Consider the following 24,954-nt stretch of genomic DNA (forward strand, 5'->3'; position numbering starts at 1 on the left):
GGGCAGGTTGCACACAGACTCCTGAGGCGCCAGCCCTGGAGCGTCCTGGAGATTGAACCTGGACAGCCAACCTCTGCAACAGGCTGGGGTCTGAAGCGGGAGCCAGGAGCAAGTGGCGCCTCGACTGAGACAAAGGCTGCGCAGACCCTGCAGAGCCCCCGCCCCCTCCCCGGCTCCGCCCCTCGCCGCCCCCTCCCCGGTAGTAGAAATACAGCCGCAGCCCAGCCGCCGCCCACTGCGTCTCGACCCTGCCCGGACCCGACCACCCGGAACAGGCAGACACGTCTCGCCGCGCTTCTCGCCAATGGCTCACCAACTCTTTCAGCGCAAACCCTGGGACCACGAGCAGCTTCGCCCGGACCCCGACTCTGACTCCGAAGGCCTGTTTGACAAGCCTCCTCCAGAAGAGCCCCCCGCTGTCCGCCGGCCCAAGTCGGCGTGGGCCGCGGGCAGGAAGGCCGGTCGGCGCACTGGTGGGAGGGCGCAGGGGGCCCGCCCTGGGCAGCCCCCCAAGGCCGCGGCGCGCCCCCAGCCCCAGGAGGAGGCGCCTCCGCTGCACGAGGGCTGCTATCTCGACCATTTTCCGCACCTCTCCATCTTTATCTACGCGGCCATCGCCTTCTCCATCACCTCCTGCATCTTTACCTATATCCATTTACAGCTTGCCTGATTTGCTGGGGATGGGCTCAGGGCTGAGGGGGGAGGGAAGGGAAAAGAAAGGCTCGGCATTTTGTGTCTGGAGACGCGCCGCACCCCCTTCATCTAGCTTTTGATGCTTCTTTTCTTCTCTGCTTGTCACTACCTTTGTCTAACTGTCCATCAGTAGGAACGTCCAAAGCAGCTACCGCTAATGAAATAAGCACCTGGGGATTAGGGGCGGGAACACAGACTCCAACGTTTAGAATCTCGCGGTGCGATTGAACCCCATTTATAATGAGGATAATGTCCTTGGACCCTACCGCTTTGTGAGGTGGGGGCACGCAGAGGAAGCCTGTCATTTTGTGTCTGGGGCGCGCACAGCGAGCCCAACCCTCTGTTCTTTAAGGGATGAGCCAGACCCGGGCCCGCCGCTTTCCAGAGAGAGGGCCCCGCGGAGGGGGTCGGCGCCCTGGCCTGGGATAAGCCCAAGCCCTGTGATGCTGCATCGCCCCCGGAGGAGCCAGCAGTGCCCCCCGAGCTGGCGCAGAGCCCGGAGCGTGGGAACTGGCGGACCTGAGAGCGCAGGACACAGTGAGTTTGTCGGGGTAGCGCGCCACCTGCCCAGAGGCTTGAGCCCACCCAGACTGTGCGTTTCCCTGCCTTAGGGTTTGATGCCGCTACCGATGTCGGGCCGAGCCGAGACACAGCCGAAGGAGCTGTCCTGCCAGGAAGCCACAGTCTCGTCGTGTCCTGGACGGCTTGGGACCAACGGCTGTAGACCTCCAGAGACGCACGCCCATAGCTTGCACGCTGCGCGGGATGAGGCGCTGGGGTCTATAGGGGGCTGTCATTGCTGTCTTTGTGGACCTGGGGGGGCTTCATCCTGGCCCAGAGCCCTTCCAGAGCTATGGGGCCCAAGATGAAGGGGGTGAGGGAATCTCTCATTGACAAGAATTTGTGCTAGGAAACTACCCGACTCCTAGGGGTTTGTCATCTCATACCTAAAAGACCTAACACCAAAACCCACCTTGGCAGGTTATTTACCCACCTGCCATCTCTGTTTACACATGAATGTTAAATGTCAAAACATAACGCTCTAATACTGCATATACTTTACTTGGAAATGCCTGTAATTATGGTACCTCTGATGGAATAAATGCTCCTTTTCCAGTCTCCTTTATATTCTGTTCTTTATTAATTTCCAACTATGCAGTGGGCCGACCAGACTTCCTAGTCTGCTCCAAGTTTCATCCCATAATCTTCACGACATCCCTACTGTCCCTCCGAAACAAATTTCATCCCATTATCCAGCATTCCAAGATACAGCATCTCTCTCCACTAAATAGTCCCCACTTGCCTCCATCATCAGGACACTTCTGCCCCTGGACAGTCCTCCCACTGAGCTCTACAATTTGCCCCCTAACTCACCCAGCTTGTATCTTTATAAGCTCAGTGTTTGCTAATGTCAGAGCCTTGTCATTTCCCAGTTCTATTTTCCCATAATCCCATATCACTACATGCCTTAATATCTTGCCGCTTTATTTCAGTGCCAAAAGCATGACATCCACCATTTCCCAACGTCAGCCTGTGCTGTGCAGCCACAGTCTACTACAATAATTTTCCCCCAATAAAAGGCACTATTCCCCAAAATTAAGTCTCCAAGTTACCACAATATGTACCTCTCTCTGTTTTTCCAGTTTTCAGTCTTGGATATTGGATCTTTACTGTCCTTTAATATTGACTAACCACTGAATCCCAAGACATGGCCCAGTGCTCTCCAAACATTTGGTCCCATTGTTTCCCAGTCACACATCCCCTCTTTTCTTTTTTTTTTTTTTTGGCTGCACCACAGGGCATGTGGGATCTTAGTTTCCTACCGCACCCCCTGAAGTGGAAGCTTGGAGTCTTAACCACTGGACCGCCAGGGAAGTCCCTCACAGAACCCCTCCTATCCCTCACACAGTCCTTCAGTGACTACTCAGGATATGATCCCCCAATATTTTGCCCTCAGTTAATCCCCTGATAGAACGCCCCCCCCATTCCCAAAAGCAAAGTTCCCTGTTCCTTGATATTTGACACATTGTTCCACAAATATCATGACCCTTTCTGTGCCACCAGATCTAGGCCTCCATTTTCTTCCCCAAATTCCAATATCTGGTTCCCATGATTATACCATTATTAGATCCTATTGCTCTACACTTTGAACACTGATTCCAATATTCTCCTAAATATGCAGCCCCATTTGATCCCTTTATTTCAGGATTCACTGTATTGTTCCTCAAATACTTGGATTATTACTGTCTCCCCAATATTGTGCTCCAGTCTTCCTTAACATTCACCACGTCATTGCTATCCCTGATGTTAAGCTCACCCCAAGCCCAAAATCAATCTCTCTTCTCGTATACCCCCATATTCTCCCCTATTAGCCCTTACTTTTCCCCATACCTTGTTTTTGCTGTTGTTGTTTTTAGGATGGCTACAATTTTTTTTTTAATTTATTTTTGGCTGCTTTGGATCTTCGTTGTTGCATGGGCTTTCTCTAGTTGTGGCGAGCGGGGGCCACCCTTCAGTGCAGTGTGCGGGCTTCTCATTGCGGTGGCTTCTCTTGTGGAGAACGGGCTCTAGGCACGCGGGCTTCAGTAGTTGTGGCACACAGGCTCAGTAGTTGTGGCGCACAGGCTTAGTTGCTTTGCCACATGTGGGATCTTCCCAGACTAGGGCTCGAACCCGTGTCCCCTGCATTGGCAGGTGGATTCTTAACCACTGCGCCACCAGGGAAGTTCCCACCCGTCCCCCCCACCCAGCCCCCATACATTGACATTCCTGAAATACCTGAAATTCTCCATATCTCCTTGAAATTCCTGATTTCATTGAACTCCAATGCTTGGCCCATATTTTCTAAATTAAATTTTCACTACCCTCACATCATCCATGTGTCCCTTTAGCATCCCCATATGTCTGACCTGGCCAATTTTCCTTTTATATAGCTTAAGTGTCCCAGGATATTTGGTCACATATCCCCTCCACTGCCTCCCTATACAGAGCTCTCAATTGTCCCCCAGTTTCTGGAATTCCAATATATCCAAAATATCCAGCCTCTCCACGCAAATACTAATGGACAGCCTTTTCAGAGTTTAACTATAAAAACAAAAGGGCACTCTTTTTGGTCTTTGTGCCATGCTGCTCAAGAATCAAATTCTTTTTATTTATTATTTATTATTTATTTATTTATTTTTGGCTGCGTTGGGTATTCATTGCTGCGCGCGGGCTTTCTTTAGCTGCGGCGGGCGGGGGTTACTCTTAGTTGTGGTGCGCGGGCTTCTCATTTGCGGTGGCTTCTCTTGTTGCAGAGCACGGGCTCTAGGTGCATGGGCTTCAGTAGTTGTGGCTCGCGGGCTCTAGAGCGCAAGCTCAGTAGTTGTGGTGCCCGGGCTTAGTTGCTCCACGGCATGTGGGATCTTCCCAGACCAGGGCTCAAACCCGTGTCCCCTGCATTGGCAGGCGGATTCTTAACCACTGTGCCACCAGGGAAGCCCCAAGAATCAAATTCTTTAAAAAAATAAAAAAAAAGATCAAATTCTAGAGAGAGTCTTATTGACCTAGCTAAGCTCACATGCCCACTTTTGGCCAGAAGGCAAAAGAAACATCTTAATAAGAAGCCCCCATGAAAATAGCACACTATAGGAAAGAGACAGCTTCCCAAAGGAAAACTGAAGTTATCAAGACCATGGATACTGGGCAGGCAAAAATAATAGACATCTAGTAAACTGACTTTTAGCAGATCACAAATGATAAAGGGAGAAACAATTATTTTGGACATTTGTCCTATTATGTACTGACTTCCCAAAGTGGCTACACCATTCTACATTCCCACCAGCACGTATGGTTCCAATTTCTCCACGCCTTTGCCAAAACTTACCTTTAAAAACAAAAGTTAGAGTCGTCTTAGTGAGTATGAAGTGGTATCTCATTGTGGTTTTGATTTGCATTTCCCTGATGGCTAATGATGTTGGATTATCTTTTCATTTGCTTAGCCAAGTGTATATATTCTTTGAAGAAATGTCTATTCAGATCCTTTACCCATTTTTAAATTGGGCTGTTTGTCTTGAATTCTATGGGTTCTTTATATGTTCTAAACATGTCTATTATCAGATATAATTTGCAAAAATTTCCTCATTCTGTGGTTTGTCTTTTCACTTTCATGATGGTATCTTTGAAGTTCAAAAGTTTTTAATTTTGATGATGTCCAGCTTATCTATTTTTTCCTTTGTTCCTTATGTTTTTGGTGTCATCTCTAAGAAACTGTTGCTTAATTCAAGATCACAAAGGTTTAAGCCTATGTATTCTTCTAAGAGTTTTATAGTTTTAATGCTTATATTTAGCACTTTGATCCATTTTTGAGTTTCATTTTTATACATGGTTTGAGTTAGAGATCCAGGTTCAATCACCAATGGCCAATGACTTATGTAATGAAGCTTGCTTAAAACCCAAAAAGAGAGGGTTTGGAAAGCTTCCAGGTTGGGGAATCAGAACGTTTACATGTGCCACCATGCCAGACCCAAAGTCCACAGGGACAAAAGCTCCTTTGTTCAGGGCCTTACCGTATATCTCTTCATCTGGTTCTTGACTCATATATCCTTTATAAAAAACCAGTAATCCAGTGAGTAAACGGGCTTCCTGAGTTCTGTGAGCTGCTCTAGAAAATTAATTGTACTCTAGGAGGGGGTCTTGGGAACCTCTGATTTATAGCCAGTCAGTCAGAAGCACAGGTAACCTAGGCTTCTGATTGGCATCTGAAGTGGAGGACAGTCTTGTGGGACTGAACCCTTAATCTGTGGAATCTGATGCTATCTCCAGGTAGTGTCAGAATTGAGTTGAACTGTAGGACACTGACCTGGTGATGAAAACTGCTTGGTGGTATGGGGAAACACCGTCCCCTTTCCAACATCAGAACTGAGTGCAGAATGTCTTAAATAGTATTTCCTTATAATTCTTTTTACTTCTGTAAGGGTGGTAGTGTGTCCACTCTTTACTTTCTATTAATACCATCCCAAACTGTCTCCTAATTGGCTGCCTGTCACTACAGCAGCAGGATGAGAAAAGTCTATTTGGGAGTATACAATGGGGAGCAGGCATGATAATGACAGAGAATAAATAAATGCAAGGGAAAGCTTGGGAATTGGCATCTAGGGAGACTGGTTTTGTTTTGTTTTTTTTTAATATTTATTTATTTATTTGGCTGCGCCGGGTCTTAGTTGCCACACATGGAATCTTCGTTGCGGCATGTGAACTCTTAGTTGTAGCATGTGGGATCTAGTTCCCTGACCAGGGACTGAACCCAGGCCCCCTGCATTGGGAGCACAGAGTCTTAGCCACTGGACCACCAGGGAAGTCCCGGGAAATTGAAGGTTTGATATTACAGAATCACAGGATCTAATGCAGAGGGAAGTAGGAAATTGGATAAGACTGATGCTGGATGGAGATGAGGCAATGAAGCAGACTGAGTAACCAAGTATTTGTTATCCTGATTTATTTCTGAGTTTTTGAGAGAGGAATTTAATTATTAGAGGACAGTGGGGCCAAGTATATTAATTTATTCCTGCAGAGACACTACTATGACAAATAGTCACAGTATTAATATCCAACAAGTATTAAGCACTTACTCAACATGTAATGGATGCGAGTTCTAAATACTGTGGATTTCACCCTTCTATCCAAGTCAGGTCCGTATTTTAACTGTATCCAAACAAACCATATTATTGCATATATAATGAGGCCAAGCAGATCCCAGCTGTTGTTTCCTTAATAAGCAGCCTAGGGGGCTTCCCTGGTGGCACAGTAGTTAAGAATCCGCCTGCCAATGCAGGGGACACGGGTTCGAGCCCTGCTCCGGGAGGATCCCACATGCCGAGGAGCAACTAAGCCCGTGCGCCACAACTACTGAGCCCGTGTGCCACAACTACTGAAGCCCGCACGCCTAGAGCCCATGCTCCACAACAAGAGAAGCCAACGCAATGAGAATCCCGCGCACCGCAACAAGGAGTAGCCCCCGCTCGCCGCAACTAGAGAAAGCCTGCGTGCAGCAATGAAGACCCAACGCAGCCAAAATAAATTAAAAAAAAAAAAAAAAAAAAAAGCACCCTACATCCTTACAAATACTTTAATTTCTAATTTCTAATTTCACTAGGTATGTTAGTTTCCTGCAGCTACTGTAACAAACTTAGTGACTTAAAACAGCAGCAATGTATTCTCTCACAGTTCTGGAAGCCAGAAATTTAAAAGAAGGGGGTCAGCAGGGCCACACCCCCTCTGGAGGCTCTAAGGAAGAATCTGTTCTTTGCCTCTTCCAGCTTATGGTGGCTCTTGGCATTCCTTGACTTGTGGCTGCATCACTCCCATCTCCCTCTGTGGTCACAAGGCCTCCTCCTTGTCTGTCTCAAATCTCCCTCTATAAAGTCATCTGTCATTGGATTTAGGGCCCAGCCAGATAAATCAGGATGACCTCCTTATCTCCAAATCCTTAACGTAATTTTATCTGCAAAACCATTTTTCCAAATAAGGCACAATCACAGATTCCAGGAATCAGGACACGGACATACCTTTTGGGGGATCACCACTCAACCCACTACACCAGGAGATTTTAAATAAGCTCCAAATGTAAAAATAAAAAATAAAAAGAAATGATCATTTGGGTAAAAAGTCATACTGAAGGATGCATACCATGATATTATATACAGCAGAAAATCACAAATCAAGGCTTTAAAAATATATATATTTAATGTACAGGATTGGAAAAAAGGACTCTTTGATAATAAACATATTCCAGGTAAACACAGGCTTCCTAAACTGATGAATATTTAATTGCAAATATTAATACCCTAAGTTACACTTCTATATAAAGGAGAAACTCCAAATCCTGTTCTTTAGGAAGACGTGGAAGGCAAGTAATACCTTAAGAGCAACTATTGCTATTTCTCCCCTTTCCTTGGGTGATCTAACATTTTACATGGGTTAGTTACAAAAGGAAATATTAGACTCCATTGAATTTAAGCACAAGACACAGCTAAAATTCATCACTGAGAGTACTAAATATTTGATGCTTATGAGTGTGAATAAATAAGTTAATTAAATATTAGGTACAAGGCAGATTCCAAAACTAACTGAAGCATGAAAAAAAAATGGTATAAATACCTAATAGTCAGTTAATATAAATTTTGCTATTGGATATGTTCCAGGCTTCCTTTTCTATGCCAGTGAAATCTGCTTCCTTTTTGTCCAAAGTCTTCCATTGCTGGCCTCCAAGACAGTATACTCTTTAACCTCACCAAGGCCTTGATCATGGAAAGGATTTATTTTAGAAACAAAATAACTTCTTTCTTCTTTCTAAAGGTCATAGTTGTTTTTTCTGCTACTTGCTTCCTTGAACGAGTTATTGAAGTCCCTGTGTGAGAAAAGTTACTGGGCAAGAACAAGCAGTCTGTTTTGGCTGTCCCGCAGTGCAGTGGCTGGTTAATAAAGAAGATGCCCACTTAACCTTTTTCTCATTTGGTCTCATCCAAAGAGTAAGGCAAAAGGATCAAGGTTACAGAGGACTCATGACCAAGGTACAACTTTTACAAATATCTTTGAATGGCCAGGGAAAAAGCTTTACTTCTTCAGTCATGCCCCCAAATGAGTCGTTATTGGGCCAAGAATCCCTTCCCACCCATTAGAGGCTGCTAAGCACAGATGCTTCAAAGATCAGCTCAAGGTAGTGCATAGATGCTTCAGGAGAGTGTACCAAAAAGGAGGAGGATGTGGAATACAAGAAAGAGTGAACAAAGGAGACCCCCCAAAAGTACACAGTTCACTAGGATCAGAATGGTCATTGATATAAACCCCTTATCATTCCACCTTCTGACAAACTCCTTTTACTATTTAGACATTAAGATATTTTCAGTCTTTTGCCTTCCTTTTCCACATTGTCTCTAATATTCTGTAGTTTTCTGGAGTTCTGGACCAGGAACACCAAGCTCTCCCTAAAATCACTAGTCCCATGGTCTCTGCCAACATTCTCAAGCTCATCAAACAAAGACAATGTCTGTTTGAGTTTGGCCTGAACAATTTTTTGCTCTTCTAATTCTGCAAGAAGGGCCTGCTTAGTGCATAATTCAGTCTTATACTTCTCCTGTAACTGTTCAATTTCTTTTTGGAGAAGCTGGAATTCTTCCTCACTATAAGGATGCGTCTCCTGAGATTTATCTTCCGGAAGCAAGACGTTTGGGGGAATACGCAAGATCAACTGTAAAAACAGCTGCTCCATTTTGCCAAAAAGGGTATCAAAACGTCCTTTCATGAAGCAAAGAAACTTTTCCGTGCACTTACGAATCTGGACTGGGCTAATCGCACAGTCTGGGATGCCGTCCAGCTTCTTCAGAATAACCTGTTCAACAGCCTGCATCACTTCAAATAGGTAGTCTTGAAATGCAATGTAGATCCTAAGCATGCAAGTTTGCGGTGTGAAGCCAAAGAACTGGGCCTCATAGGTCATCGGATCGACAGACATCTTGGCTTATTTTGTTTTGTTAATTTTGAATGTGAAAAATCTGCAAATGTAATAAGAAAAAGTTTCATTTGTGTTCAAAAAAATCATCTGATGAAAGTAACAAATGTCATTACAGATAGAAAAGCAAACAAAAAAATATGAAGCTTATGTTCCTTGATACCTGATGCTACTTCCAGCCTCACTCATCCGCAACAGGATACAAACCCTGCCTCTCTGAGGCTCTTTCCATCAGCCTGTAACCTCCCTTCTTCCTCCTCATTGTCCATGTCCCTCACCTCTCAGTTACTCAGGCTTCTGGCCTATGGATCAGCCTTCGGAATTCTGTTATCATCCCAGACAACTTTCAAGTTTACATGGATGATCTTACCAATGCCCTAGAGACTCAGTTTCTTGAGTTTCGATGATCTTCATCTCCACTCTTTTAGCCACGTGGCAATTGATATTTGTAACTTCCTTCCCCAGCTGCTCCTACTTTTTGACCACAACCTGATATGCTAGTCTTCCAATGCTCATTTGCATTTTCATATTATACCTTCATCTTCAAGACTTTCAGCCGTCTGATCTTCTTTCTCTAGCTCTCAGTCTCTCCCACCTCACTTCTTCCTCTCTCCATTTTAAGCTCCATGATCCATCACTTCAACGGCTCCCTTGCCAAGGTCCTCCACTTCCCTGTCCTTCCAACCTTGCCATCTGAAAAATATCCCATTAGAAGCTGAGCAAGCCTGATGTTTTCTCAAGGGTCTGGGGGACATTCCTTTCAAATGTAAACATCTAGGAAAATAGCACTCCTATCTCCCTGTCACTGTGGGTGTTTAACCTAGGGACCTTTTTCTGAGCTGTAACCATATACTTGTCATAGAAATAAAAGTATTGATAGTTTCATTATTCCTGCAAAGTCATTAGCTAAAACAAATGGCTACCTCAATTACCAGGTGAATTTAGGATGAACCTTATGAAATAATTTGAAGCAAGTGGTGCAGTCAAATCTTTCTATGGGACAAGATGCTGTTAATCTTGAGAACCTATGTCATGGCTAAAAATAGAATGGTTGTAATGGTTTAGCTGTATAAAATAGGGTAGAATTTCTGTCTTTGTAATCTCATTCACAGATTACCTATAATGCATTATAATCCAGATATGCTTATTCAGTAATAAAACTGCTTTCTCTTCTATGTCTTGTGGAGAGGATTCTGTGGATTAACAGGATTTTAATTTCAACGCTACCCTATGCCTTCAGGATCAATTTCAAACTCTTTCACACGGCTTACAAGGACCTTCATCATCTGACCTTCACTAACCACTCTGTCCTCCTTTTTAAGGACCTCACATATGCATAATTGAAGTGATAATACTTCCTATTTCATAGCACTCTATATTTGGTCCATGCTAGGTCCTCTCTTATTTTATTCTTCTTTCATCTCCCACAGGAACCTACTCCAGTGTTTTACTGTATGCCTTTTCAGTTCATCTTTAATTTTAATTCATCTTTAAGAGGTTTTAGACATGCAGTTGACCTTTGAACAACATGGGTTTGAACTGCACAGGTTCAGTCATACGTGGATATTTTTCAGTAGTAAATACTAAAGTACAGGGGCTTCCTGGTGGCGCAGTGGTTAAGAATCCGACTGCTAATGCAGGGGACACGGGTTCGAGCCCTGGTCCAGGAAGATCCCACATGCTGCGGAGCAACTAAGCCCGTGCACCACAACTACTGAGCCCGTGCACCACAATTACTGAGCCTGTGCTCTAGAGCCTGAGAGCCACAACTACTGAAGCCCACGTGCCTAGAGCCCATGCTCCACAAGAAGAGAAGCCACCGCAATGAGAAGCCCGTGCACTGCAATGATGAGTAGCCCTGCTCACTACAACTAGAGAAAGCCCGTGCACAGCAACGAAGACCCAATGCAGCCAAAAATAAATAAGTAAATAAATATTTAAAATAAATAAATAAATAAAATAAAGTACTACATAACCCACAGTTGCTTGAAACTGTGAATGTAGAACTGCATATATGGAGAGCCAACTCTAAATTACACAAGGATTTTTGACTGCTGGGTGGATTGGCACCCCTAATCCCCACGTTGTTCAAGGGTCAACTGTATAGTCTTGAAAAATACAGTTTTGTTTATGTATGGTTTGCTTTACATTATGTTTGCAATCACTTCATGTTATTACACTTCATTGTTATTTTACTTCATTGGTTCTTTTTTTATTTTTTATTTTCTTTATTTTTGGCTGCGCTGGGTCTTCATTGCTGCGTGCGCGGCTTTCTCTAGTTGCAGCGAGCGGGAGCTACTCTTCGTTGCCGTGCATGGGTTTCTCACTGAAGCGGCTTCTCTTGTTGCGGAGCACGGGCTCTAGGTGCATGGGCTTCAGTAGTTGTGGCTCACGGGCTCTAGAGCACAGACTCAGTAGTTGCAGCGCACGGGCTTAGCTGCTCTGCGGCATGTGGGATCTTCCCGGAACAGGGATTGAACCTGTGTCCCTTGCATTGGCAGGTGGATTCTTAACCACTGCGCCTCCAGGGAAGCCCCACTTCATTGGTTCTAACTGAAGTATTCCATTAAGTTTACCATATGCATATACCGTACTTCATGTGTCCACTGTCCATAGTTGCTGGGCCACAGAGTTTACTCATACATAATTTCACTAAATACAGCCAAAATGTTCTCCAGAACACTAGGGCTGGGAGTACAGCTAGGCTGGTTTACCCTCCCATTTGCAATATATGAGAATTTCTTTCTCATGTCTTTGCCTTCACTTGATATTACTCAAAATTCTTATTTTTGCCAATCTTGTAAAATTGTTTTACAGTGTTGCTTTTTGAAAACCAAAACCATCTAACCCCCACACAGGCTGGACACTGAGGACTGCAGCTACCGACGGTCTGCTTGCCTCCCCAAACAGCTTACTGTTTACATTATTTTCATTGTCCAGACGGCTTGATTGTTCATTATGAGCCCCCGGAAAGACTGATCAAGTCTGAAATGCTAAGCACCAACAATCTGTACAGCAAGATTCTCTGAAACCCTCGCCTCAGCTGCTTCTACCAATGCTGGACTGCTTTTCATGAGCTCTACCCGATCCTAATCAAGCCTCCAAATGGAAAAATCCACCTTAAACCAAATTTGCGATTCTCAAAAAACTCCAATCTTGCCTGTCATCCTTACAAGACTCTGGCAAAGCTCTGTCAAGGTGTTTTGCTTAAGCAAAACATTCAGCACTGTTTTATCAATAGGCTGTGAGGGTGATGTTTGGAGTGTAGGCAAAAATATTTTAATGTGCGTTTCTCCAACTGCCAGTAAAGTTGAGCACCACTCGAAACGTATTAACTCTTCAGGTTTCTCCTTCTGTAAATTACCCATTCATATCCTTTTTAAAAACCACTCTCTCCAGCCTTTTACTTAATTCCTTCCTTATATACTACCAGACGAGGCCACTCCCTGTTCCAACAACCTTTAGAGCTTCCTTATAACCCACCGAATAAAGTATAATATTCTTAACTTTGCCTGCCATGATCTGACTACTCTTTGTTCCAACCAAATCAAGCTATGGCCTTTCCCTGTGATGTCTTTCCCTCAAGAGAAGATGCCTGGCCAAGTATCTTCCAAGGGTCAGTTTAAATACGCTTCCCTGGGGACCCACCCCCTCCTCTGAATTCCCATCAGGACCTCTCTTCGAGCACTGGCCAAGTCCTACTTTAGGATATTATTAGCACGGGCCTATCTTCTCCGCAAGCCTTAGATTTCCTGAGGGCAGGATGAGTACGATTTCAATCGATATTTACAGGTGAAACGCGAGAAGTGCCCAGGACACCTCAGCGAGTAGAGTAGCCCGAGCTTCAGAAACAACGGGGCAGGAACCACTTCCGGCCTGAGGACTAGCTCCCGGCAGGCCCCGCGCCCCCGCTGCATGCCGGAACCTTCAGGGTGGAGGTTCGCGGCCCACCGGAGACGCTGCTCCATCTGGCCGCTCCAGCGCCCGGCGATGAGGCCTCAGCCAGTGCCACACCCCTTCTCGCTCCTCTTCAGAGAAAATGCAGCCCCGTGGCACTTACCCAAGCGACCATGAGAGTGACGAATTCGACCAAACACCGGCTTCCCGCCACCTCCTTTAAACCACCGCCTGCTGCCAGAGATAGGCGGCGCCGCTGACTCCCCCAATTCCGACCGCTAGGTGCCTTAGAGCGAGAGCAAGATGCCACCGCGCTCCTGATTGGCTGGCTGTCTCGGGGCAACCTACATTGGTGACGGAAAGGGGACGAGCGGGAAAGCTAGCTGTGGCCTGCGGGGATTGGCGGAAGGAACCGGTACTCACTCTCTTTCCCGCGACGTAGGTGGGTGGAGAAGCGAGGCTGGGCCGCCGCGGAGACACAACTCGTGATTGGCGGGTGTGCTTTCATTCGGGCTCTAGCGTTTGGTGGCTGACCAACTGAGCAGCGCTGATTGGGCAGCAGCGTAAAGGGGAGGGCCCCGCCCTGATCCCGCCCCGATCCCGCCCCGCCGCTGGGACAGACTGGCGGAAGGGGAAGTGGGGGGGGGGGGGGGGCCGGCGGCGGCGGGGAAGATGGCGTACCAGAGCCTCCGGTTGGAGTACCTGCAGATCCCACCGGTCAGCCGCGCCTACACCACCGCCTGCGTCCTCACCACCGCCGCTGTGGTGAGCAGCTGCAGCGCCAGCTTCTCATTATCCGGGCTGGATATAACCGGATCCTCGGGAAACGGGTTTGGGCCTCCGGGAAGCTCAGAGGGGTTGGTCTCAAGGGTGGGTGGAGGCATACAGGGTTCACTTTGGGGTTCGGAGTGGCCCCGTGAGTGCTTATCCGGTGACCCTGGAAGGGCGTGCTACTCCAAGAGGGCTGGAGGATCAGGACTGCGGGTCAGTTTCTGAGAGATAAAGGCAGGATCTGTACCAAGTCAGGGCTGCGGGAGCCGCCCACCCAGGAAACGTGTCTGAGGACTCCTGCGGTGGCCAAATGATACCGTGGTGACTAGTGGAAGGAGGGTCCGCTTACTGGAGAAACGTAGATATTGAGGATAGAAAGCTGGAAGTTGTCGAGCGGGAAAGTCTTGAAATAGAGTCTGTGATAGAGGTTGGCTGGAAGCACCCAGCCCTCACGGTGGCAGGGTATTGAGTCTTGGTTCTTTTGAGTGAATTCTGTTGCTTCACACAGTTGTTTCAGGTGGTGCCCATGTGTTGGGCAGATTCGTAGCAGCTGCTCTTACTTGCCCTGTATCTAAGATATCACCACCTGCCTTCCATACCTTCACATTACCCTCAACTATTGAAACATCAAACAGACTTTTATTTTGTGTTAGGTATTGGGGAATACAAAGAATTGTATCAATTCTACACAATTCTTTACCAACCTTTTCCTCCAGCCTAAGAAGAAAGCCTTAAATGATTCAGCCTAAGTGACTGAGAGCGGGAAATTGCTGGCCCTATTAATCTTTTGTTGTAAATGATGATATTTTGTTTCTTGATTGACTTCCTTGAAGAAACTCTTTTTCTATTTTAGCAGTTGGAATTGATCACACCTTTTCAGTTGTACTTCAATCCCGAATTAATCTTTAAACACTTTCAAGTAAGTGGTCCATCACAACCGCCATTAATGTATCCGTTTTTAAACTTGTTTTTCTTACATTTTAGTAGCTAATTCTGTCATATACTGTCTCAAAGAATTCAGTGGGAGTACTTGATTATAAGGCTTATGGAGGTGGGCGAGGGGGTTGGCTGGGGGGATACAAAGCAGTGATTCTTGCAGCCTGGAACTTTTAAGAGATTCTCAAGCCTCTCATCATGTACCAAATCAGAATCACCAAGGGTAGGAATTAAGAATCTGTATTTTATTTTTAAAGTTCCCTGCATGGTGTTGATTTGATGTGTCCAGTTCCTGTATTTAGGAATCACTGGTTCAAAGTTAATGTTATAGATTGAGAGGAGACTGATGAGCTAGCTGTCCAGGGAGAGTCTCACAGGGTGCCCTTATTTTGTGCACTCACCACCATGTACCACCCCTACCACCTCGGTGTTACTGCTATGGTCCTGTTCAGAGACTCAGTTCAGTTAGCGCTCTGATCCATCTTCCAGGGATCACATCATCCTAACAGAACTCCAGAAGACTGACATCTAAGACAACATGCCAGCGTATTAGATTACAGTGAGAGATGGTCCTTTCCAGTAATTTGAGTGCTAAAAGAGAGATGTGTTTTCCTGTTCTAGGATGATCATATAGGCTATAGTTGGAGTAAGAGAGAGACCCCAAAACCAGTAATTCTGTCTCTACACCTGCTGTTGCCTCTGTCCCAAATGTGTTTCATTCACTTTATACCCACTGAACTCCAGCTTGTCTTTCAAGATGCAGCTTTTGTGTAGCCTTCTCAGGTTCATCCTCCCTTGTGTCCTTAGGGTATCTGTAAATATTTTTTTTATATCTCTCATCTCATACTTGCACTTATTTATATGCTTGTCTCCTCACTAGGTTGAGGACTCTAAAATCCTGGATGCAGTTAATATGTAGTAAATGATCCTGAATTGTTTCAACTTTAATAGTTACCAATTCTTAAGAATTAAGTGATGCATAAAGCAGACCTGTGGACCCTTATCACTGCCTTCTTCCTCCTCTACTCACGTGGCCTTCTCTGGGAGCTATAGCTCCATCCAAACAAACGAGACTTGATTTTGCCTGGGGTTAAACTCTTGTTTTTTTGTTTTTTGGGGGTTTTTTTGGCCACCCATGTGGCATGCGGGATCTTAGTTCCCCTACTAGGGAATCGAACCCGCATCCCCTACAGTAGAAGCATGGAGTCTTAACCACTGGGCCACCAAGGAAGCCCCTGAGGTTAAACTCTTGACACCACGTATCTGCAGTTGGAATTAGGATTTCTAAGTTTGAGTTCAGTCTCCCTATACAAGCTGTGTGTCCTTGGGCAGGCCATTTTAAAATCATCCAGGTCTCTTACTTTCCTCATATGTGAAATGGGGATGGTAGTGCCGACCTGCTCATCTCACAGGATAATTAAGGTCACATGAGAGAACAGAATATTTTAAAACACTTTAAATGTTAAGTGTTCTATCATTGTGAGTAGTTGTTTTTATTGCAGGTGTGGATGGTTTGGGTGGGAAAGAGTATATCAGGGTTTGAAAATGAGTGTCTGTGTATCTACCAATTAGACTCTAATTGTTAAAGTATTAGGTCTTTACTTATAGGGAGTTGGCTCTTTGTTCAGACTAGAACTTGAGTATTTGCTTTAGAGTTACTCTTCACTCTGGATGTTTCTGACGACTAATATAGAAACATTTCTTAGCAATTGATATTAGATCCTGCAATTTTCCTTTCATATCTTGAGACTATTCATTAGATTGTGATGCTACATATATGAAAGCACTGTTTCCTATTCTGCAAATTAACCTAGTCTTTCCATCAAACTTTTCCCATAATTTGCCTGACCATATGGTATGGGTTTAAAAAAAAAAAAAATCACAATTTCAAGTTTTCTGTCCTACTATCCTTAGAAATTTCCTGGGGCAAGTGATGTCTTTCACTGAAGCAGCACAAAAATTCAGTGTCAGATTGTGTGCCTCACTTTTGAGTTCAGACATAGTATCACCTATTCATGGCCTTCCAACCCTTGTAGTCATAGGATATCTCCTTCGTCTTATTATAAAAATGTTTCCTGGTATATTTTACTTAATCTATCTTTCTCTTGATTTTTTTTCTTTTAACAGATATGGAGGCTAATCACCAATTTCTTATTTTTTGGGCCAGTTGGATTCAATTTTTTATTTAACATGATTTTTCTGTATCCTTTACTAAGTGGGGTTAGCATAAAAACTTTAGGTTTACTTAGGAGATACAATATTAAGTTTGAAATTATTAATCCTGTTATTTTTGTTACCATCTTAGCTGTAACTTCTGGCTACTGGCTCAGTGATACACAGAATAGTTGGTCAGTTAGTAATGTTTCGAGGGTGTTTGTAGGTCACTGTTTATTCAAATGGGAGGTATTTAACCGTAAAATGTTTACATTTCTGCCCATAAGCCACTTACAAATCTGAACAAGGGAGAGCAGAAGTGATTTAATTGAGGCGTACTTACAAAATAACACCGGCGGGCCCCAAGTGATAAAACACAGCCTGGGAGTGGGTTCATGGGGGATGGAGAACTTGAGATCTCCTTGGATCTTGGTTGCTGGTTCTATTGGCTGGAAAGACAGTGCCGTGTCTCCTGGGCTCGCCGTGTTCCAGTTTGTTGAAAGAGAGGAAGAGTTGTGCTCTGATCAGATGGTAATTGGGGCCACTGAGCAGGGCATTTCTCCTGCACCCTGACCCTCTGGATTAAGAGGGGAGTTACAGCTCAGCTCATCTGCAGTAGACAGAGGGCCTTTTAGGGGTGACAGGATTCCTGCCCTAGGATGGATTCCTGTGTCTTCTGTATGGTATATCATTCTGGTAAGTTTCTAATAATTAAATTTTTTCATTGTCATGCCTCCTTATTGACTGAGGTATAGCACTGCTTAACTCCCTGGCCTGAAAAAGCAGATTATTACATGAAGCTTCTTGATGGGGATTTCCTCCAAATTAGGTTGTGAAAAAGCAAGGATGGTGTAGACTATGGTGTGGGTGAACATGGGAAAAACAGGACAAATTGGAAAAGGTGTAGTAGGTGACGGGAAGCATGTTTATGTGGCGTCTGGCTTAGTCCCCCCGTCAGGAACAGTTTTTGTAAAACAGGGAGCCGGTCTTCTCTTCACCTTGCCTGAAACGCCTGGTAAAAGAGAAGCAACCGTACCACCGCTCACAGATGTTCTTACAGAAACGAAGGCTGACTTCTTACACATAAAGTGAAGTCCAGGGGTACTTAAGGGATACACTAAATTTCACTTTCTTCATACTTGTGTGCTTAACATTTTCTTAACTTGGAACTTAAGATATCGTTACTGTCGAATGCTAGAAGAAGGCTCTTTCCGAGGTCGGACAGCAGACTTTGTATTTATGTTCCTTTTTGGTGGATTCTTAATGACTGTATCCTTCGACAAATAGAACAAATACAGGAAAATATTAAAGAACTCCCTCTCTCTTCCTAAAGCTTTTCATCTGTCTCCCAAAATTCACTAGGTACTCGGAATGAACAGATAAAAGTAGACCCCCCCAGATATTAGCTTCAGGCTCCTATTTATTTTACAGCGTACTTTATGTGACAGCTTTTCTAAGCCTAGAGGTTGGACAGGATGCTTTTCTACTGTGAGCAAGTCAGAGGAACTTTTAACCCAGGTGGGTTACTATTAAGTATCTTAGATGTATTCTTGTTGATGGGTGTACTTTACTTTTAAACTAAGCTGTTAAGACGTTTATTTGGTCAACATCAAAACTTTTTTTAAAATTTTTATTGGAGTATAGTTGCTTTACAATGTTGTGTTAGTTTCTGTTGTACAGCAAAGTGAATCAGCTCTATGTATACATATAGCCCCTCTTTTTTTGGATTTCCTTCCCATTTTTTAGGTCACCACAGAGCATTGAGGAGAGTCCCCTGTGCTATACAGTAGTTTCTTATTAGTTAAATAAATTACTTTTTTGAAAAAAGAATTGTCAACTGAGTACCAGACTTGGATGTAGCCCTGTCTGACAAGATGGTTTTGCTCCAGCTGGCTTGATTCGCCTTTGTAAAGGTCCTCATGGTGATTACTGACCAAGGAATTAACACATATTCCAAAGAGGCAAGAACTTCATGAAAGCAGAATATTAATTTGAATTAGCAACAATTCAGATGTTGTCGCCTAAGCAGGTTTTTGCCTGATGGCTCTGGGTAATTATTTTCAGGCTTTTTTTTTCCTAAAGATGTAACTACTGCTCGCCTTTCCTAATTCAGATTTGTGTTAGAACACAATCCTTAGTTCTCTTGCCCAGTCTTCCCTATTATACTTAATGTTGCTGTTTTCCTTAATGCCAACTGCTAGCTTTTTGGTTTGTTTGTGAGCTTAGTTTTCTTGGGCCAGGCCTTTACAATAATGCTTGTCTACGTGTGGAGCCGAAGGAACCCGTATGTCCGCATGAACTTCTTCGGCCTTCTCAATTTCCAGGCCCCCTTTCTACCCTGGGTGCTCATGGGCTTTTCCTTGTTGTTGGGGAACTCAATCATTGTGGACCTCTTGGGTAAGACTCTTAGCACTACTTTTTCTATTATTTTACTTGCAAACTTATTTTGTCACTATTTTTCATGTTAATTCTGCCTGGCCTTCATATACAGCTGTTATAGAATTATCTGATAGTTATATGCTCAAAGACTACAATATTAGTTTTCAAGATGTTAATAAGTATATTTGACATTTCTTCCTAAAGAGAAGAAATTTTTGTTGGTAGAGCCTCCTGCAATCAAATTTCTAATCCTCTCCCTCATCCTTTATTTCTGGTTGACTCTAGGTATTGCAGTTGGACACATATATTTTTTCTTGGAAGATGTATTTCCCAATCAACCTGGTGGAATAAGAATTTTGAAAACACCATCTATTCTGTGAGTATTTAACACCAGGTTACGTGTTCCTTGCAGATAAACCGGGGCTCCTAGCACACATAGTTCAGGCCAGTAAATATTTAGAGATTGAGCAATCTGGCTGCCGTTGAGGAGCAATTGGATTGGGTAGGAACAGACCATGCCAGAGTTGCGGCAGGAGGCTCAAGGTGTCCTGAGGGTGATGTGGTAATTGCTGTCCCAGCTGACCACCAGCACCTCTTGTCCCAGGGAGGAGCCTCCTGGATTCATGAAGGATGCCGTCTGAGGTGAGAGAGGTGAAGTAGCAAAGTGGGCAAAACAGACTAGCGGGAGGTTTCTAAAGGTGGAACGTCTGGTCTTCCAAACAGGTGATAGAGATAAGCAGTGACGTAGAGTGGAAATAGCTTTGGGCTGGAAACCAGGTATAGGTTGTTTGTTCTGCCAACCAGCCATGTGATTTTAAGCAAGTCCCTTCTCCTTTTTCACATCTCAGTTTCCTGAGGGTAGAGCTTTGATTTATAGGACCTCCTTCTATGCCAGAATTTTGTGTCCTTGGGATGTACTGCATTAAAAAGGGTTCACTTGAGGAATAAAATGTTTTTATTATTAAATGTTGATTGTAGAATAAGCAAAACCAAGAAAGTAAAATCCTCCATAATCCCACCATTTAGATATAACAGTGGCTACCACTGTTAACTTTTTGATATGTATTCATGAGCCTTTTACTATCTGTGTACTCTTTAAAAAATGCTATTTCATAAGCTTCTTTCTAATGTAATACATCATAATTATTTTTCCATCATAAATGTCTGACAAAATTGTAACAGCTGCATGATACCCCCGATATGAATGGAGCACGATTTACGAATCTCTTATCGATGGACACTGACATCCTTCTTGCTCTTCCTTCCATGATTGGAGTGGTGAACATTCTGTAGCTACACATCCATATAGCATGTGTAGCGGCACATCCTTTGCACACATCCATGATTATTTTCAGAGGATAAATTCCTACAAGTAGAATAGCTGTTCAGTTTATTGCCAAACCGCCATGCAGAATGGATATTCAGGTTTACATTTCCACCAGCAACGTATAAGTGTCCATTTCCCCACATCTTCATCAAATGTGGGAGAGCCCCATGACCCCCTTTAATGTGCACTTTCTGTAAACAAGGACAGTCTCTTACATAGTCAAAATCTGGAAATAAACATTAATCCTCAGACCCAATTCCACTTTTGGCAGTTGTCCTCAAAATGTTCTTTATAGCAGAAGAATGCAGTTCAGATTCAGGTGTTTCACTTCGTTACCACGTCTCTTCAGTCTCCTTCAGTGTGGAGAAGCTCCTCGGCTTTAGCTTGTCTTTCGTGACATTGATGTTTTTGAAGATTATAACCCCATTTTGTAGAATGTCTCTCAATTTGGGTTTGTCTGATGTTCCCTCACATTTAGGTTCAGGTTTTGCATCTGTGGCAGGAATATCAGAGAAGTGATACCGCGTTCTTCTGATTGCAGCCTATTGGCACAGGATTTCAATTGGTTGAATTTGCCAAAGTGGTGGTAATCACTTTGATTACTTGATTAAGGTATCTGCAGGGCTTCTCCACTGCAAAGTTACTTTTTTTCCCCTTTGTAATTAAGTGTTTTGTGGAGAGGTACTTTGAGACTACGTAAACATCCTTTTTCTTATCAAATTTCAATTCATTTATATCTGCAAGAATCCATGGTTTCATGTTTTATTCATGGATTATAATCCCTTATTATTGTTGTTTATTTTGATGCTTATATTGTCCCAGATTTGGCCACGGGGAACCTCCTTAAACTGGCTTTGAAGTACTTTTCAACATGCTCCCATCTTTTTTTTTTTTTTTTTTTTAAACCAATTTATTACTTTCTGGCCCAGCAAGATATCCCAGGCTCATCTTGTGCTCTTCTTGACACAGTTGTAGAATCAGCTATTTCTTTAAGGAGCCCTAGTTCCTTTTTAGTAGAGAATGGTATTTAGAAGCCAAGGTCTGGGCGGCAAATGTGCTTGTTGCTTTTGGAGTATTACTGCTCCCAAGTCCTCTCAGTGAACAGAGCAAGGGAATTATATACATATGCCTATGAGTGTATATACATGTACGTTTTCAGATCTATGTATTTTTAAAACATGGGTTTATACGGATACTCGCAGTTCTGGTACAACTCCACATGATTCATTCAATTTTTTTTTCCTTTCTATATTTTTCCTCCAATATTTTATTATGAAAATTTCCAAACTTACAGAAAAGTGGAAAAAATTATACAGTCACATTTACCTACCACATAGATTCTACAATTAACAGTTTACTATTCTTGCTTTTTGTACATCTATCTATCCCTCCATCCATCTTTCCATTCCAGTATACTTAATTCTCTAAATATTTTAGAATGTGTATCACTAACTAGAGTTCTTTTTTTAAATTTATTTATTTATTTATTTGGTTGCACCAGGTCTTAGTTGCAGCAGGCGGGCTCCTTAGTTGTGGCATGCAAACTCTTAGTTGCAGCATGCATGTGGGATCCAGTTCCCTGACCAAGGATCAAACCCGGGCTGCTTGCATTGGGAGTGCGGAGTCTTAACCACTGTGCCACCAGGGAAGTCCCTAACTAGAGTTCTTTGTTTATATACAACAAAATACACAAATCGCAAGGATTTCGACTAACGGGTTTTCATAAACGCACATACCTATGTAACCCAAACTCCTATCAGGATAAAATTACCATTACCCAGAAAGTTCTCTCAAGCCCCTTTCCTGTCAACCCTGCCCCCTTCCCCCAAGAAACAATCACTATGCTGATTTTGTCCCTCCACAGATTAGTTTTGCATGTTCTACAACTTCATGAGTGGAATCATATAGTATGTATATACTCCTTTGTATAAGGGCTCTTTCATTCAACATAATGTTTTTGAAACTCACATTGTTTTCCTTGTATCAGTAATTTGTTCCCTTTTTTGCTGAGTAGTATTCTATTTTATGACAATCCACCCCTTTCCGTATTTCCCCATTCTCACTGATAGTGAGAAACCCGATTCCTGTTATCATTAATGTTTTTACTTATTTAATTAATACCCCCATATGTAGCCAGTCTCTCATCACTGTGTCCCCCTGTTCCATATGGATGCCTTGCTCACCCTGCTCTGCCTCCGACTCCCTGTGTCAGGCTGCCCTCTTATGGGGGTGCCCTCCTTACCCTACTCAGGCTCTGACACCCTGCAGCAGGCCAGCTCCATGTGTGCATGCCCCAGCTGGGCTCTTGACCCCCTATGCAAGGCTGCTCCCCTAACCCCCATCCTGCTCTGGGCCACCATGGCTCCGCCCCTCCCCGCCCCCATCCTGCTCTGGGCCACCATGGCTCCGCCCCTCCCCGCCCCCATCCTGCTCTGGGCCACCATGGCTCCGCCCCTCCCCGCCCCCACCCCCACGCGTGGACACCTGCTTTGTTCTGCCCTACCTAATGTTTGGGAAGTAGATGGGGGGGGTCTCAGTTTTTAACATGCTTTCCTTTAATTCTTGTGAGAGCAAACATTTTCATGTTTTTTTAACCATTTGGATTTCCTTTTTGAATTGCTTGTTCAGCTCTTTATTTTTCTTTTAGTGCCTGTTTATTGCTAATTTGTAAGAATTAAAGGAGCTCATATTGAAATATAGACGCTTTTTCTGACCCCAGTATAAAACAGGAGTTTTCAGGTAATCTAATTTCATCAGCTGTGGGCAAGTACAGTTAAAAACATGAATGCAAATAGAGGATGCTTCTTTAATGGTTAATTCTTTAAGGAAATTTTGAATGACCATATAGTAGTATTTTAAAAGTCTTTTGGACATTTGCTATCCCTTCTTATGCTCCGTGTGATTTTTCTTGGAATAACTTGTTAATTTTTTTAAAAAGTTTAATTACAGTAAAGTATACATAAAATTTGTCATCTTATACATTTTGAGTGTACTGTTCAGTGGCATTAAGTACATTCACATTGTGCTTCTATCACCACCTTCCATCCATAGAACTCTTCATGTTACAAAAGTGAAACTCTGTATCCATTAAACATTAACTCTCCATTCCTTCTTTCCCCTGAGTCCTTGACAACCACCATTCTACTTTCTAGTCCTTGACAACCACCATTCTGCTTTCTATCTCCATGAATTTGACAACTCTGGGTACCTCATATAACTGGAAACCTACAGTACTTGTCCTTTTCTCACTGGCTGATTTCACTTAGCACAGTGTCTTCAAGGTTCATCCATGTTGTAGCATGTCAGAATTTCCTTTCTTTTTAAGACTGAATAATATTCCATTGTATGTATATACCATCTTGTTTGTCTATTCATCTGTCAGTGGATGTTGGGTGATACCTTGGTTGTGGGGAGACATTCATGATAGATTTAGGGAAAGGTTACAAAACAGAAGTAGGGTCTAACTTTTGTAAAATTACATATATAAAAGTTCTGGAGGAATATTGAAAGTGTCAGTACCTCTGGGGATTTAGGATGTTTTGCTCGTATATATTTCCTGTTTTCTCTACAATTACATGTATTGCTTTTGTAGTAAAAATTAGTAAAGGAGGTAAAAGTTAATGTAAATGCGAAATAATTATGAATCCCTTCAAAATATGGAACTGTTTCACTGGTAGGCAGACGTAGTGCTTGTCCATTGGTGGAAACCCCATGGGATCTTTTTGACCTTGGAGTAGCATTTAGGACCTAAGATGACTCTGGGACTAAATTATATCTGTTGGCTGTCTTTTAGGAAGGCTATTTTTGATACACCAGATGAAGATCCAAATTACAATCCACTACCTGAAGAGCGGCCAGGAGGCTTTGCCTGGGGTGAGGGCCAGCGCCTCGGCGGCTAAAGTGGCAGTGCCAATAACGAGACCCAGCTGGGAAGGACTCAGTGACATACCCATTGGGATTCTTTTATCCTTTGTGTTGCAAAAGTATGGACACTTTTGACAGCTTGACAAGATTTTGACTCCAGAAGCACTTTATGAAATGACACACTGATTAATCCAGAAGACATTTCCAGCAGTTTGCCAGTGGTTCCTCACTACACTGGTACTGAAAGTGTAATCTCTTGGAGCCAAAAAACTGGAGACACAAATAGCCTGCTGCCTCTAAGGAACAAGTACCTGAGTACTTGAGTTCTGTGGTGACGGGCAGAGTTTTTCCTCTTCCTCCTCCTCTTTGATAGACGAGGCCATGGTGTAAATGGAAGTTTCAGAGAGGACAAAATAAAACTGAATTCCATCTCTCTCTCACTGAA

General features: G+C 43.6%; 3 protein-coding genes across 5 annotated transcripts; 2 read left to right on the forward strand and 1 right to left on the reverse strand.

Moving 5' to 3' along the window:
• The first annotated feature begins 209 nt into the window (after positions 1 to 209).
• LOC118886789 lies at positions 210 to 1,812 on the forward strand. The gene is made up of 2 exons (XM_036837015.1): positions 210 to 1,230; positions 1,305 to 1,812. Exon 1 carries the CDS (start codon positions 305 to 307, stop codon positions 668 to 670), a length of 366 nt encoding a protein of 121 aa, XP_036692910.1. The 5' UTR covers positions 210 to 304; the 3' UTR covers positions 671 to 1,230; positions 1,305 to 1,812.
• Positions 1,813 to 7,392: 5,580 nt separating this feature from the next.
• Positions 7,393 to 13,460, reverse strand: MIS12 (MIS12 kinetochore complex component). 2 transcript variants are annotated; one of them, XM_036837014.1, is made up of 3 exons: positions 13,242 to 13,460; positions 9,717 to 9,874; positions 7,393 to 9,224 (listed from the first exon to the last, which is right to left on the reverse strand). In XM_036837014.1, the coding sequence occupies exon 3, from the start codon at positions 9,182 to 9,184 to the stop codon at positions 8,564 to 8,566; it is 621 nt and encodes a 206-aa protein (XP_036692909.1). In that variant the 5' UTR covers positions 9,185 to 9,224; positions 9,717 to 9,874; positions 13,242 to 13,460; the 3' UTR covers positions 7,393 to 8,563. The 2 variants fall into 2 exon arrangements, with proteins under 2 accessions (XP_036692909.1, XP_036692908.1); XM_036837013.1 differs by lacking the exon at positions 9,717 to 9,874 and having other exon boundaries at positions 13,242 to 13,458.
• A 6-nt stretch (positions 13,461 to 13,466) lies between these two features.
• On the forward strand, positions 13,467 to 24,954 carry DERL2 (derlin 2). 2 transcript variants are annotated; one of them, XM_036837011.1, is made up of 7 exons: positions 13,467 to 13,843; positions 14,703 to 14,768; positions 16,913 to 16,986; positions 18,115 to 18,208; positions 19,141 to 19,336; positions 19,604 to 19,694; positions 24,439 to 24,954. In XM_036837011.1, the coding sequence occupies exons 1-7, from the start codon at positions 13,751 to 13,753 to the stop codon at positions 24,542 to 24,544; spliced, it is 720 nt and encodes a 239-aa protein (XP_036692906.1). In that variant the 5' UTR covers positions 13,467 to 13,750; the 3' UTR covers positions 24,545 to 24,954. The 2 variants fall into 2 exon arrangements, with proteins under 2 accessions (XP_036692906.1, XP_036692907.1); XM_036837012.1 differs by lacking the exon at positions 19,141 to 19,336 and adding an exon at positions 18,371 to 18,457 and having other exon boundaries at positions 13,731 to 13,843; positions 24,439 to 24,466.

This window comes from Balaenoptera musculus, chromosome 20 (assembly GCF_009873245.2).
Source record: "Balaenoptera musculus isolate JJ_BM4_2016_0621 chromosome 20, mBalMus1.pri.v3, whole genome shotgun sequence".
NCBI lineage: Eukaryota > Metazoa > Chordata > Mammalia > Artiodactyla > Balaenopteridae > Balaenoptera > Balaenoptera musculus.

What these genes read in the sequence shown, in the direction of transcription:
- LOC118886789 (XM_036837015.1), top strand. Translation starts at nt 305, where the DNA reads ATGGCTCACCAACTCTTTCAGCGCAAACCCTGGGACCACGAGCAGCTT.
- MIS12 (XM_036837014.1), bottom strand. Translation starts at nt 9,184, where the DNA reads ATGTCTGTCGATCCGATGACCTATGAGGCCCAGTTCTTTGGCTTCACA.
- DERL2 (XM_036837011.1), top strand. Translation starts at nt 13,751, where the DNA reads ATGGCGTACCAGAGCCTCCGGTTGGAGTACCTGCAGATCCCACCGGTC. An exon ending in TCCTCACCACCGCCGCTGTG is followed by an intron (nt 13,844 to 14,702) that starts GTGAGCAGCTGC and finishes TTTCTATTTTAG; the next exon opens with CAGTTGGAATTGATCACACC. An exon ending in TTATTTAACATGATTTTTCT is followed by an intron (nt 16,987 to 18,114) that starts GTATCCTTTACT and finishes TTGGAACTTAAG; the next exon opens with ATATCGTTACTGTCGAATGC.